Source organism: Nannobrachium achirus (genome assembly GCF_963921795.1).
Source record: "Nannobrachium achirus genome assembly, chromosome: 5".
NCBI classification, from domain to species: Eukaryota; Metazoa; Chordata; class Actinopteri; order Myctophiformes; family Myctophidae; genus Nannobrachium; species Nannobrachium achirus.
In genome coordinates, this window is record NC_137814.1 from 75,207,650 (window position 1) to 75,223,693 (window position 16,044).

At 39.9% G+C, this 16,044-nt stretch overlaps 1 protein-coding gene and 1 pseudogene across 2 annotated transcripts in view; one reads left to right on the forward strand and one right to left on the reverse strand.

The window, feature by feature from the left end:
• The window catches only part of LOC308285305 (NACHT, LRR and PYD domains-containing protein 3-like), a gene marked incomplete at both ends in the record, with an annotated part of 46,771 nt that extends 38,996 nt beyond the window's left edge, over positions 1-7,775 (forward strand). The window contains 2 exons of the mRNA XM_080726021.1: positions 7,243-7,407; positions 7,690-7,775. Coding sequence (XP_080582147.1) covers positions 7,243-7,407; positions 7,690-7,775 — 251 coding nt within the window. The remainder of the gene's footprint in view (positions 1-7,242; positions 7,408-7,689) is intronic.
• Positions 7,776-15,238: 7,463 nt separating this feature from the next.
• LOC308285306 overlaps positions 15,239-16,044 on the reverse strand; it is a 57,152-nt pseudogene continuing 56,346 nt past the window's right edge. Inside the window, exon 11 of the transcript XR_013963346.1 lies at positions 15,239-15,886. The product of XR_013963346.1 is annotated as an uncharacterized misc_RNA (transcript). The remainder of the gene's footprint in view (positions 15,887-16,044) is intronic.

The following is a 16,044-nucleotide window of genomic DNA, read 5'->3' on the forward strand; positions in this document are numbered from 1 at the left end:
CAGTTTAACTGCAATTCTTCATTAAGACCTTTAGGAAATTCAGTATTTAAAGAATGGATCCAGAATGCCTCTCTCTGTAGTAATAGCCGATCTCTGTCTCCTCCTCTCTTGAGTGGATTAACCATCTCTATACCTTGGTATCTTAGAGTGCATATATCGTGGCCAATACTGTTGAAGTGTCTAGCTATTGGGGATTTCTCATCTTTAGTTCTGATATTACTTTTATGTTCTGTTATTCTAGTTCTTAACTCTCTTTTAGTTTTCCCTATATAACAGAAGCCACAAGGGCACTTTATAAGATAGACTACGTATTTAGATCTGCAGGTTATTCTCCCTCTCACTTTAATTTTCTTTCCCGTATGCGGGTGTAAGAAATATTCCCCTTTAATCATAGCGTTACAGTTAAGACAGCCTTTACATGGATAATTACCTGGGGGTATGGCAGATAAAAAGTGTAAAGGTTGAATATGAGTGTCATTTTTAACCAGGGTGTCTGCTAGATTCTTAGACCGTTTATTGGCAAAAATAGGAGGAGTAGAGAAAGCTTTACCTATGGAAGGGTCACTAGAGAGTATATGCCAATGTTTTTTAACCACTTGTTTTATATGCTGTGAAATAGGAGAAAATGTAGAAGATAAAATAATAGGTGGTCCTTTAGCGACCTGAGAGGATTTGGGGGTAAGGAGATCAGTTCTTTTTAAAGGCTTAATTCTGGACAAACTTGTGTTTAAAGTGACATCATCATACCCTCTGACCTTGAACCTGGCACTCTTTTCTAGAGCTTGTCTCTCAAATTCAGATTCTGTACTACAGATACGTTTTAGTCTTAACATTTGACTGTACGGTAACCCTTTTTTCAAATTGGAAGAGTGATAACTTGAGTAGTGCAAATAATTGTTTCTGTCAGTTTGTTTTCTAAACACAGTTGTTTGAATACCATTGGTGGTTTTTATCACATTAACATCCAGAAAAGATACGGATTCTTCACTTGCTTCTAGGGTAAATTTAATAGAGGGAAATCTCGAATTAATATAGGACAAAAACTCCTTAAGCATATCTGGTGTACCATTAAACACAAAAAATATGTCATCTATGTATCTGAACCAGCTTTTTATAAAGGCAAAGAAAGGGTTATTATTATATACAAAGTCATCTTCAAATTTTCCCATGAACAAGTTCGCATAGTTAGGGGAGAAAGGGCTACCCATCGAGACACCTTGTTTCTGAAGGTAAAAGTCATTATCGAATTTAAAATAATTCTTAATAAGTATCTCTTCGGCTAAAGCCATAATCAAGTCAGTGGAAGGTGACTGAACTTCTCTTAACCCCATATAACATTCCAATGCTTCTAAGCCTTCTTTGTGAGGCACATTTGTGTAAAGACTGGTTACATCCATAGTGCAGAGGAGGTCTGTTTCTACCAAGTCACCAATAGAATGCAACTTGTTCAAAAAATCTGTAGTATCTCTCACGTATGAGGGCAATTTAAAAACCACATTTTTAATCTGAGCATCTACAAATTGAGAGAGCGGTTCAGTTAAGGAGCCGTTACCAGCCACTATGGGGCGCCCTGGGACAGGTGCTACACAGCTTTTGTGGATTTTTGGTAAAGTATACAGTATGGGTCTTACTGGGTGTTCATTTATCATGAAGTTATACTCATCTTTGGTTATAAGTTGATCAGACAAAGCTTTATCTAGGGTGTTTTTTATTTCTTTAGCAAATTTAATAGTAGGGTCAAAAGACAATAATGTGTAAAATTCAGAGTTTCCCAGTTGCCTTTTTATTTCAATAGTGTAGGATTCTTTGTCCTGCAGGACTATAGCGCCACCCTCCACACACTTGAACCCTAGCATGCCTGATATATGGGGATTCTGCTGAACATAGAGTGTAAATGTGAGCCATCATCTCTCAAAAGTAGTTTTGCAAGAATGGAGTTTCCCCCAAATGCCTTTTGTTTACATATCACTTCTATCTTGAGTTTAGGAATCTGATAAAATGCTTGTAGTACTGTATGCCAACATTATGCATTGACATGTTTTGGACATTGTTTAGGCACCTGTACTTACATGCAAATAAGCTAGCACTTCTGTCTGCTTTTCAGAACAAAAAAAAACTACATTGTTGCAATGATATTCCACAACTCACTGTTATCATATTTATGATAGCATTTTCTTATTACAAAACAAAATATGTTTCTGTCTCTCTTTACTTATTCCACATTGTGTACATTTCTTTTTCAATATATGCTGGGCAGCATATAGCAACAGTACCTAACACCTACAAAGGGTAGCCAAATGACGTCTGTCTGTCTGTTTGTATGTCACGTCAACATAAAAGGGTTAGTATTAATTTGGGGTCCTTGACACACAAAGGTTAAAGAACCACTGGCACACATGTATTGAGAACAATAGGCCTACACATAAATATATCTCCTATCATGTAGCCTACACAAGAGCATAGGAGCTCTTGAGACAGACACTTAAAACCTGGATGAAAATAGCCGATCTACAAGCTTGTAGTAGTTTTGGAATCTAGATCTACAAGCTCACAACGTGTTCCATTGGTATGCACCAGCATCACACCAGTCCTATGTCACCTTCACTGGCTCCCAGTCAAACAAATAACAGCTTTTGTTGTTTTTCTAAGTACTCAAAGACAAACAAAATAGAGATATAATGGTATACACGGTGGGGGGAGGGGGTTTAACCCATTTAGACTGGGAACACATTATTTTGTGCTTTAACTATTGAAAAACAGCAGATATACAAGCTCACAGCTCGGCGACGAGTGCAGATGCTGATGGTCCTACTTTTCTTTTTATAATCTTCAAAAATTAGCATTTATAGTATGAATGAGAATGAGAACAATGACATTAAATCAGTTTACTGTGCAAACAGCGACAAAATATAATACAATAATGAATAAAAAGAAAAACTATTACAGCAGCCTTTGTAAGAGCACCTACCGTATATTGCAAATAGGCAAATAATGCCCTGCTTCTTCACAAAGTAGTGAAAATATAAAATCTGCAAGCACACATGTCACATAGCACTTTTAGATCGTATATTTTAATTAAAGGTAAAAACAAACAAGGAAGCCCTCCTAAATGACAAGCCTTCTCCTTGGCAGGGGCCTCTGGCTCACCTCACCCTCCCTGACACGCTCTAGTACAGTGGTTCTCAACCTGTGGGTCAGGCCTGGTGACACACCAAATTATTGTGGGGGCTCCCCAGAAGATTAACTTAATGTACAACATTGTTTTCTCACTCAACAGTAAACAAACCAACATAAAAGTTAAAGTGTATAGAGGGTATCTGCACATTTATAAAGTGACAATTTAAGGACTTTTTATATAAATAAATTATATATTGGTTAACCCTTAAGTTCTGTTCAGATTCACTACACCTTCGTTCTGTTCGGGTCATTTTGACCCGGTGGATATTTGGTTTAAAAAAAACAACACTAATATAAATTTTAACTTAACAAATCATCATGACACATTGACTTTGACTCAATACCAAACAATTCATATGATATATTTGGTAAATGTTTGCATTTCTGCTTTGCTATATCACATTAAACACTGAAAGAGCTAGGCGTTTTTACTGATTTAGCTGAAATCCATGTAAAAAAAACTACTTCATTTAATACTGGGCAATATTGCTCATGCTTATAGGAAGGGGGGGAGGGTTCGGAATGGGGCTTCGGAAGGGGGGTGTTAGAAGTGGGGGTGACTGTGTGTCTGTGTTTTGGCATAATACTGTGTATTTCTGTGCTTCCGGGTCAAAATGACCCGAACAGCACTTAAGGTTCAAAAAATATGAGGGGGGTGTAGCATGGGTGTAGTGCAAAAATATTTTTTTTACATGTTCATCTCAGAAGAATCTTTAAGGCCAGTGAGTTTCAGGTGGAAACATTTTTAACTTCTACCTTTTTTTTCCAAATGAAAATGTAAAACGGGTCAAAATGACCCGAACAGCACTTAAGGGTTAAATTGTCCAATATTAGAGGCAGAAGTTGTGAAAATAGCTGAACTACATGCTCACAACGCCTCGCAATGTAGATCTGCTATTTTCAAAATAGAACAAAATGTAATGCCTCAACTCTTAGTGCTTGTCAGGGTGGGGGGTCCACAGTTAAAATATGATTATTTTGGGGGTCGCGGCCTGAAAAGGTTGAGAACCACTGCTCTAGTAGTGAGGTGAGGATATGGTGGAGGACCATCTTAAGAGGTGCTTTGTTGTCTAGTTTCACACCTCTGAGGATGGTGGAGGAGGGGATTGGGTGTGGGGCTGGCTGGAAAATCTGAAAAACCTACAAAAAGTGCTCAAGTGACAACTTGTGATTTGATACTTTAATACAAAACTATTTAATTGGAAATATTTTTTACATACTGCATAATGTGTGAAATAATTTAACCACAGTATGGTTGCAGAGTAAAGCAATATCACACTGACACTGTAGTATGATGGACTGAACTGGACTGTCATGAAATATAGAATTGTGAATACATTTCACATAAACCTTTTACAACACAGACATTTAGGTGACACTTAGCATAGAGAGCCGTGAGGAGTTGAACCCCAATAACAAGTTAGTGAGGGGTGCACCCCAAAAACAAGTTGTTTCCGAAACCGGCTCTTTGGTATTGCTGTCACCATGTAGTCAACTGCAAGTGCATTAAACATTAGAAAACATGTGAATATCTATCAGCCCAAAGCCCATTAAAGTGTATGTGCTAATTTGTAAACACAGGGCTATCTGATTGATGTATTATAATGATAAGACAGTGCATTCAGGTATTATGAATAAATACAGTGATTGCTGCCCTTAAATACGGCGATCTCATGTAAAAATTGTGAACATTTGTGCAAAACTTATGTTTGTCAGTGGTGCTCAAATCTTTTCCTGTGAAGGACCCCCAAAATGATATGTATTTGGCTCAATATTTAGTTCCAGGGACCCCCAGAAGCAACATTTTAGTTACAAATGTTTGCTTAATGAAGTATATCTGATCAGACAATAATGCATAACCGGCGAGAGGCTGGAAGGGCTGTCGGGAAGGCTGGGAGCTCCTGCTCCAGCGACTCATGGAAACAATCCGGAACAACTCTATGGAACAACTCCACTGCTGTCTTCATCTTTCCTCTCAAGTCCTTCCTGGACCTTTTCATAATTCAGTCTAATAGGAGCTATTCCCCAGAAACCACATTAAAAAATAAATATATTCGGTGCGCGCTGTGAACTTGTATATCTGTTGTTTTTCAATAGCTAAAGTATAAAATAATTAAGGCCCCTCCACCTTGGGCCCTAGTAACTCAGTCCCACTCCCCCCAGTCATACTGTAGCTTTAGACATATGATACTCCATGTTTTGTTAATGCAGCATTTTTTAATTGCGACCATAAGGTCGCAGTTTAGTATGAAAACCTCCACCGGCCGTCCGTCGGTCACACGTGCGGTCGACCGCACGTCACACGTGCGGTCGACGTGTGATGAGGTCACGATGAGTCATCTATGCCCAAATATAGATTTCTAGGTCAGATGGCCCATAGAGTTTGTGATGTCAAACCTAGCAACCCAATATAAACAAACCTGATGTCAGACCTGAAGTATCCTTTTATACCCATATATGGAGATACAGAGATCTCCATATATGGGCATATTAGAAAGCCCATATATGGGCATATACGGATGACATCAGGGATATCCATATATGGGCATAAAAGGGACAAGGGCTTACAGTTAAGAGATCTCCATATATGGGCATATCAGAAAGCCCATATATGTTCATATACTGATGACATCAGGAATATCCATATATGGGCATAAAAGGGACAAGGACTTACAGTTAAGAGATCTCCATATATGGGCATAAAGGGACAAGGGCTGTTACAGTAGATATAGAGATGTCCATATATGGGCATAAATGAACAAGGACTGACAAACACTGAGATCTCCATATAACCTATGGGAATATAAGGGACGAGGACTGTCAGCTTGTAGACCTATTTTCTAAATATTGTTGTACATTAAAAACTTGAAATGGGTCGTTCTGCATAGTACTTGGGATTTGTTGATGTAAATGTTCACATAAAGTGTAATAATTGGTAAAACAAACTTTTGGCCTATTTGTGGAGATAAGCGACCAACGGTCGCTTATCTCCCGATTAGGGAGTCTTACTGGTTGTAGACACTTTAAAACCTTTACATCAGCTGGTTGAAAATAGCCGATCTACAAGCTTGAAGATAGGCTGTTTAAAATAGAATAGCCTAATAGTGAACGTTTTGAAGTATTTGCATAACAATGTTCACTGAGACATACAGACAAGCCCCATCACCACACATGGATGTAAACTTCACGCCTTCATCCATGACAATAAACAAGCATTGTCATGTTAAATAGCATAGCTGTCCTGTCAGGTTATAATGAATAAACATATAAAAACGGAGCTGCTAGCTAGCTCCAGCTAGCTAACTATCAGTCAGCCCTGTACAGCCCTGTACACATTCAAATCAGATATCAGATGATCTAAAAACGAATCCTCTATACCGTAATCCCCATATATTAACAGGTTACCTGGCCATCAAAATGATTGGTTTGCCTTTGTCAGAAATGACTAATTCATGCATAAATGACACTTTAAACAGGCGATGCTAATACGCTATTTTTTTATTTATTTTTTGCTTTGGCTGTCATTGGATCAAAGATGTCCAAATACAATGAAATCAGGCATTCTAGACACAATAATACCCGTGTTTAGTGGTGTTGTGGCATTCTGTGTAAATCTAATGCACAACTGCACATACCTGTATATGACTCTGTTATCCTCTCTACATCCAAATAGCCTGCTAGCTATCAGGCAGGGGCAGATTGAGAGACAGTCAGAAAATAATCCACATGCCATCAAAAAGATACAACAAATAAAAACGAAATGTTATTGGAGCCTAAACAGCACCTACAGACCATAATTATCTGTTGTTGGGGGTCTATAATGTCGCCTGTCCAAAACAAACGGCTGGCTGTTGTGATGCAGGTGGGTGGGCATTATAGTTTCAGCTTAGTGAGCGTACAACGAGTCTCCTCTCCTCAGCCTCAGGTTTTAAAGGGTTAATGTAGTAATGCCCCCCCCCCCCCCCCCACAACGGTGACAATAAAACTGTAAACTCTATAAACAACAATAATAATATTGATGAGGTTTTAATTAGTTGTGATGTTTTGTCATGTGTTTTCTCACAGATTCTTGTTCACTCTCACTGGATGTGAACACAGCGTACTGCTCCCTCTCCCTGTCAGAGGAGGACAGGAAGGTGACTGCAACACGACAACCCCAAGGTTACCCTGATCATCCAGAGAGATTCAACCTTTACAGTCAGGTGTTGAGTAAAGAGAGTCTGTGTGAAGGTGGGAGGTCCTACTGGGAAGTGGAATTGAGTGGGTGGGTCTGTATAGCAGTCTGTTATAAAGACATCAACAGACAGGGTTATGAGTCATGGTTTGGAGACAATAGCAAGTCATGGTGTTTACGTTGCTGGGATGGAAGCTACACGTTCATACACAACAGAGTTGAGACTGCAGTGTCAGGAAGTTGTCCCTCCAGAGGCAGAGTGGGGGTGTACCTGGATCACAGTGCAGGGACTCTGTCATTTTACAGTGTTACTGACACCATGACCCTCCTCCATACAGTTCACACCACCTTCACACAACCTCTGTATGCATGGATAGGGGTTCCTGTTATTGGAGATACAGCAGAGCTGTGTAAGATGTGGTAGAGAGAGAGAGAGAGAGAGAGAGAGAGAGAGAGAGAGAGAGAGAGAGAGAGAGAGAGAGAGAGAGAGAGAGAGGGTGGGGGGTGTACGGACGGACGAACAAACGGATGAACGGAGAGGGAGAGGGGGGAGGGAGGGGCGGCCGGCCGGAGGGAGGGAGGGACGCGGACGGACGGACAGACAGACGAGAGGAAGAGAGGGAGAGAGAGAGAGAGGGAAAGAGAAAGAGAGAGAGAGAGAGAAAGGGGGGGGGGGGTCAGGTGCTGCAGTGCTGGTAGAAGTACTCATATATTTTGGACTTGAGTAAAAGTAGAAATACCACAATGTAGAGATAACTGTTACCAGCGTTCTGAATTCTACTTGTTCAAAAGTATTTGTGTCAACATATACTCAAGTAGCAAAAGTAAAAGTACTCGTTATGCAGAATGTATGTCATGTTATTAATTAAAAATACTATTGTTGATCATTAACCAGTTATGCAGCATTTTATGGTTTGGCCTTTCGAAAATAGCAGATCTACAAGCTCACAACGCGGGGCGATGCGACACATTGTGAGCTTGTAGATCTGCTATTTTTTATTACTTCAAATTTGTTTTTACATTTTTTAAACATATGGACCATCGCTCTACGCCTGGTGAGCTTGTAGCTCTGATATTTTCACCATTTCTGAATAGTTTTGAATGTTTGTAAACACACGCCCATATATGGACCCATGTTCTACACCAGTGGTTCTCAAAGTGTGGTCCAGGGACCCTCAGGATCCCTTGAGGAGGTTCTAAATCAGGGGTCTCGAGCTCAATTTACCTTGGGGCCGCTGGAGGCAGAGTCTGGCTGAGGCTGGGCCGCAGCCTCAGCGCACATGCACGCACGCGCGGCGCAGCGTGTGCATTTGCGCCTGCACATGCACTAGCACTAATTTGTGCTAATTTTTTTATTATTGTAGTTTCATACCAGTCTAACAACTACTGTATCCATCTCCCCATCAAAGAAATAAAAAAAAATCCAATCTTATCAAATGTCTTTTTTATTAGGACCCTGGTGTAAGCAAGTTGTGTTTAACTTATGGAACATGTACTGTACTGTTATCTGTACTGTATTATTAACTGTTTTCTGTACCAAACTACTAATAGAATTCTCAATCAATCAATCAATCAATCAATCAATCAACAAATAAACAAACACAAAATAAGATGAACAAGGACCCTGGTGTAAACAAGTTGTGTATAACTTTCCTCAGGTACATCCCTTCTTTGGTAGTCAATTTGTATGGAACATACTGTACTGTACTGTTTTCTGTACAAAACTAGCTACTAATAAAACTCTCAATCAATTTTATTGATTGATCAATTGCTCAATCAATCAACAAATACATTAACAAATTAAGAATTAAAAAGTAAATAAATCAGTAATTTCAGTTTCTTCAGTCTTCTATATCTGCTGTATTGTCATTAACGGTTTTTAATTATTGTTCAATTCTTTTTTACTCCTGCTGGCAATTCCACCTGATTTTATATTGACTGTGTCAATTCTTGTTTAGAATGCGCAGTTGAGATGAGGATGCAAACTCGTCCAAAACATGATCGCCTCCGCCCCCACGATCACATCCAGCAAGTATTCCTACACATAAAACACAGGGGCGAGTTTGTTTTGGGCGAACGTTCCGGATAACTCAGCAGCGTTCTCTCTCCTCCGTTTGGCGACACGGCACAGTGCATTCTGGTTGGATAAATCACCTCGGAAGCCTTTCCCCACGACAACAACAGTAGGCCTACCATGGAATAATAATATCTTTGGCTATCTGTCAAATCAACTTTTCTGCACATGTCGTGCACCACAACAGTGGCAAAGTTTCGTTTCACGGTTCTGCTCCACAGTGGCAGATCTGCTCTCTGACCGGGTCTCGCATTAATTTGATTTTACAACACTGATGATGATGAGACGAGGGATACGTATACGTGTTTTATCGCCGATATTAAATCAGGCGACGGCGCTGCCATTTGATTTCCAACGTAACCTTTGCAAGGCGAGGACAGAGGAGGAAGAGAAAACAAAACAGCAGTCTGTTTAACAAAATCACATGGATTGGGAGTGGATGGGGTTTACGACGTGCGACGCGTTCAGTCTGGTTGTAACCTACGCTCACATAGAACTGATCTGATTCAGACTGCAGACCACATGAATGAATTCCTTACTTGTCTTTTATCTCGCTGCGTACGCATCACTTTGTTTTATTCAGAGAGACATAGCCTGGCCCTATACACGTTGGTATAATGTCACGCTTGGTAGCAAATTAAAACACTTTTTAAACTGTTGTGAACACAGCGCGCTGGGACGAATGTCCGCATTTGCCTAGCCATGCAGGCACAGAAGAAAAGTCTCCATGGCAACGCTGCTGTAACTTTCACTCATTGAAAAATGTTTCTCTGCTTGCATCAAGCCCGGTCGATGTCATGCCCCCGAGAGCCGTATACCCCACCGGGTTCGTCAGCTCCACACACAACACTGTAAAAGTGCCATTCATATAATACTCGCGGGCCGCACTAACATTAAACTTTCATATTAAGGTGGGGGCCACAAAATATCGTCTCGCGGGCCGGATTTGGCCCGCGGGCCGCCAGTTTGAGACCACTGTTCTAAATGGACCTTTAAATGTCTGGACCAAATGTACCAAATGTACCAAATGGACCCTTACAGGTCCATTTAGTTCTATTTGTACACTCTCAGAGTTATTGGGGTTCCTTGAAATTACAAAGATTGTGAACCACAGCTCTACATGTTGTGAGCTTGTAGATCTGCTATTGTCACTATTTCTGAATGTACAGTAACAGTGTGATAACTTGTCCTAAACAGAGACCAGGGTTCATGAGGTTAAAATCACTGTAAATATTTGTACATCAACACCCTGATGAAGACAACTTGTCCAAAACGTTGATCATTAAAATCTTTTACATGGAACTACACTGAGTGTGTGTTGTTTTTATATGTTCTTACTAGAGATGCGCGGATAGCGGTTTTAGCCGCGGTGGACCGCGGTGATCCGCGGTGCAGTCGGATTTGGATCAATCAAATATAATTATTAATTAATTTCGGATATCCGCGGATGAAATAATGCAGGAAATAAATTATGGCCTAATATATCTATCAATAAAAAGCGAAATCTAGGTATGCTTGTGTCTGTGTTAGTGTGTGTTATTTTGTATAATTTGTAAAGTAACCATCATTTTTCATGAGGCAATGTGCAGTCCACGATAAAACTAAACAGCTGTGTCCACTTAAAGGCAACGGCATCACGGCATGCATCGTCGGCGTTCGTCGCACTCATTACCTCTGGTCGCTGCGCTAAAAAGTGAATCTCTCTCAGGTCCATAGTCCATATTGTAAAGTATACTGTACAGTAGGTAAGTTAAACTTCCCACTAAGTTGTGTGTGTTCCTCTCTTTCGCTCTCTCCCTCGCTCTCTCTTTCTCTCGTGTGTCTGACTCTGCCTGTCTGCCTGCATGTCTGTCTGCATCGACGCGCAGCACCGACTCCAAAAAAAAAAAAAAAAAGAAAGAAAAAAAGACGAACGGAGACATTCCGTAGGCTAGATCAATGCATTTCTGTGATCGCACAACTAAACTAACAGGGAATAGCCTACCAGAAAATAATATTAGCCTAATAATAAGGGTAATAATAATAATAATACTTTTGAAGTTGCGGATGAGGATGGTGCAGATTTATAAATTGGATGATATAATTAATGCGGTTGGATAATGGGTGGATAATGAATTTGCGCGGATGGATTCGGATGACTTCAGAAGCCTATCCGCGCATCACTAGTTCTTACACACGTATCTACACACACACACACACACACACACACACACACACACACACACACACACACACACACACACACACACACACACACACACACAAAAGGGATAGAGATAGGCTAGGCTAGAGCAGTGGTTCTCAACCTTTTCAGGCCGCGACCCCCAAACTAATCATATTTTATCTGGGGACCCCCAGTAGATCTGCTGAAAATAGCAGATCTACATGCTCACAACGCCTCGTGTTGTGAGGCGTTGTGAGCATGTAGATCTGCTATGTTCACAATTTCTGCCTCTAATATTTGACAATTACAATATGTAATTTTAAAGTTATTAAAAAGTCCTTAAATTGTCACTTTAGAAATGTGCAGATACCCTCTATACACTTAAACTTTATGTTGGTTTGTTTACTGTTGAGTGAGAAGACAATGTTGCACATTAACTCTCCTACTGCCAGATTATTTATTTATTTATTGGGTCTGGCGCCATCAAAAAGCGGCTTACCTTTGCGACGTTATAGTAGATAGACAGACAGACATTTATTTATTTATTTTTATTTTTTTTGGTTGTGCAATAGTGCACTTTGGTCTGCCAGGCAGCAGAGGGCGGTGTCATGCGAGAATGAATGTGAATTTGCCTGTTATGTGTTGAAGAAGAAGAAGACCAGTCACTGGCCACAGAGCCTTACAGCCGGAGGAAATCAACAAGGAAGTGAATTGTTCTCCGTTGATCTAACGCACAATGGATTTTTTACACCATCACCGCGGAAAATGTGTTTACAGTAGACGGCCGCGCGACCCCTCATCAGCTTACAGTCATCAGACGAACGAACCGAACGAGCGCCGTATTGGCATCGAGGTTCTGTAAAAAATGGGGCGAACGTTAACGTTCAAAGCGTGGGAAGAGTTAAAGGGGAAGACCACCCATTTTCAATATTGAACATTGTCATTAATATACCTTAGATGAGTTGTGTGGAAATTAAAAAAAAAAAGTTCCCCCCCCTTCTGTGTTGCCTAGAACTGGAGGATTGATTTTGGGGTTTGTATTGTAAAGTACAATGTGGTTACATTAGTACGCTGTGTGAGGCTCAGAGGGGAGACCTTGAAATGTAAAGGTTTGAGAAACACTGCTTCTAACGTTGCTCAGCTGAGCTGTTCAGACAACAATGAGGCTACCAGCAGGTACTCACTCTGTGATGAAATGATGATCATTGTAGAGTTTCCTCACAGCTTTTCATTTCAAGTGCTAACGTAGCACTGCTGTCCACCGCCAACATTAACGTCTTGCTTGCTTGTGCATCGCTGCCTGTGTTGTTTGGAAGAGTCTGGGGCGTATTTTAATTGATACTTAAAAGGTATTGAATGTGCAGCCATCTCTCACTTGTATGACAACAACTGTGAACATAGCAACCATAACACCTGTCTTCTCTTCCTGTTGTCCTTCACAATAAAGTGTCCCCCTTTTACCTCCCAATGCCCAAAATGTTACCCAGGTTAATATTAACAATATTAACAGGAAATAGGCAGCGCCATAGAGAAAGGGGGCCCCATTGTGAGGCTTTCATGTGAAAGAAAAAGTTCTTATCACACAAATATTTGGTCTGAATAAAAAATGCAGTGTCACAGAGAGTCAGAGTTTCTTGTGTCAAGCTGTAATTAAAGATCCAGTCAGTTACTATGTTCTTTTTTTTTTATGTGAGTGTTTGACTTTGTGGACTCGGTTGTAAAGTCACTGAAAGATGAAACCTCTTCATCTTGACTGCTTCCATCCAGGACAGGATGAAAGATAAATAATACTCGGTTCTGTGATGCCTCTACCAAACAACACTATTGATCCATGAATACACAACAGTATTATTCTACTGAACAACACTATTGATCCATGAATACACAACAGTATTATTCTACTGAGAGTCACTGATACTTTTGATATCTTTTATTGATCATGAAAATAAAAACATAACGCCAACACGTTAACATACATCACATACATGTAAACACACGCAATGTAAAGAAAGGAAGACAGAACTATCAAACGATAAATCAAATATCAAAGATCTGTCCAAACCACAAATAAAACTCAATAATCCCCTCTTTTTTTTCTCTTTTTTCCCCCTTTTTTTAAGACCTGGAAGTATTTTTTACTTTAGCTATTGAAAAATAGCAGATCTACAAGCTCACAGCAAGCTTGTAGATCTGTTATTTTTGAAAAATCGTGAAAGCAAATCTTTCTCTGCTTTTGGGGGTTCCTGAAACAACATATTTTGAGATGGGGGTCCGCCGCCAAATAGGCCTACATGTAATTTTGGGGGTCTTGAAAATGAAAAAGGTTCGAGAACCACATGTGAGTTTTTCAAAAAACGTTTAGAAGACATTTAGAATCAGGTCAAAATAAAAAAGACACAGAGTTTCAGCTTGTAGATCTGCTATTTTTTTCAATAGTTTAAACGCATAAAATAATGGTTAAAGTGGTTCAAATCTAGAGATGACACAGATATGCCTTCCAGTTCTTAATGGACAGCTTTAGTTTTTTACAACAAGGGATTAAATAATATAAAAGATGAGTCTCTTTCTATTGTTTTAGAGATCCTTATTCCAGTGGCTGCGTACAAGGGGCATGCGTACAAGTGGCTAAATATGTAATTCTACACAGAATAAGCCCATTCCCAAGATACAACACAACCTTTCATGGTTGGATGTGACTTATGGGGGCTAGAAGGGTTACTGTCAGGGTTGTAAGGGTTACTTTTAAAAAGGAATCCCCTACAGTTACAAATTACTTGCAAAGAAAATGTAGTCAGTAACATAATCTGATTATCACAATTTAAAAAGTAACTACTAGTTACTTTCAGTTACTTTTGGATTACTTTTTAGCAAAATTCTCTTTAATTAAATAAAATATGTGTTACCATTGATAACTAGACAAGAATATTGAGCCTATGAAATTAGGAAAAGGACAACAGAATTTTACTTAAGCGAAATGACAGTACTTTACACTGATTCGACTTGATTATTTTATTGTTTGGCGTTGTAACTTATTTGTAAAATTGATGAGGGCAAGGGGAGAATGTAATCCAGCATGTAACCCCCATCATTCAGATCCGTTACTGTAATCCAGATTACACATTTTAAAATGTGACCTGAGACTTTACAAGTTACCTGTTTTTTGTAATCTGATTACGTAATCCTGTTACATGTAATCCGTTACTTAACAACCCTGGTTACTGTAAATAGCAATAAAGAAACTGCTGGCTTATTGAGTCTAAAAAGACATATTTAGCCACTTGAACGCATGCCCCACATTTTAGCACGGTAAACGCGATAAAACAATAGAACGAAGCAAATGAAAACATTTGACACTCACCTTTTCTTATCTCTAATTACAATCTAAAATATGAACCCTTGTTGTAAAAAAACAAAGTTGTCCTTTAATGTGTCTGTTGGAAAAGTTTGGTTAATATTATTAATATAATAATACAATATTTTGTACCAATTTTGTCTAAAGGGCAAACTACTGTACTTGACAGATCATCTATTAATTGTGCTGTTTGTCCCTCTATGTTCCAACACAAACCCTGTTATTCGAACATTGTTATTCCAACAGCCTTGCCACTGTACAAGTGTCTGATATTTCACTGGTAAACCATCTTTAAGTAAACAATCTTTATCCCTATGGGGTGACGGCAGGAAGCCGTCAACAACAAGATTACACCATCATGTCAACAACTCTGTTGTGTTCTGACCACTGATAAAGGTCATCTCAGCTTATGAGGTGACCACTTGTCACGATATTACATCATCATGACAGGACCCATCCTACTGTCTTACAGTAACTATATAAAATCATGTCAACTGTCTCTTAGGCAGAAAGCAACTATGGGTGAACTATTGACTTGCTGTACTGTATGTTGAACTATTCTGTTAGAACAATTATTTCAAACAGACTTATGGTTGTGCTGCCTCTTCATTTGACTGGACTGTGGTTTTTACTCTGTGGTTGGAAGCTGAGTCTTCTGGAAATGGTTTACTTTCTAAGGAATTCATCTAAAACCCATCAGGGTCAATCCAGGAAGCGGTCCAGTTTCCTGTTCCTGTTTACTCCAGGAAGCGGTCCAGTTTCCTGTTCCTGTTTACTCCAGGAAGCGGTCCAGTTTCCTGTTCCTGTTTACTCCAGGAAGCGGTCCAGTTTCCTCTGGATGTTGTGGAAGGCGTCTCGGCCCAGGTAGTCTGCCTGGCCCTCTTCCCACTGCCGCCGCTGCTCCTGCTGCTCCGTCTGCGACGCTTTGGACGGAACCACCGCCGCCTGCAAAACAATGTTTTTTTTGGGGGGGTGGGGGAAGAAACCAACAAAACATGTCAATCTGGATAGAAGCTGCATTTACCCAGGTACTGTAGGCCACTAATACGTCATAGTACGTTTGGAATTGCTGCTACACGTTTTTTTCCGGCTCAAGGCGAAGC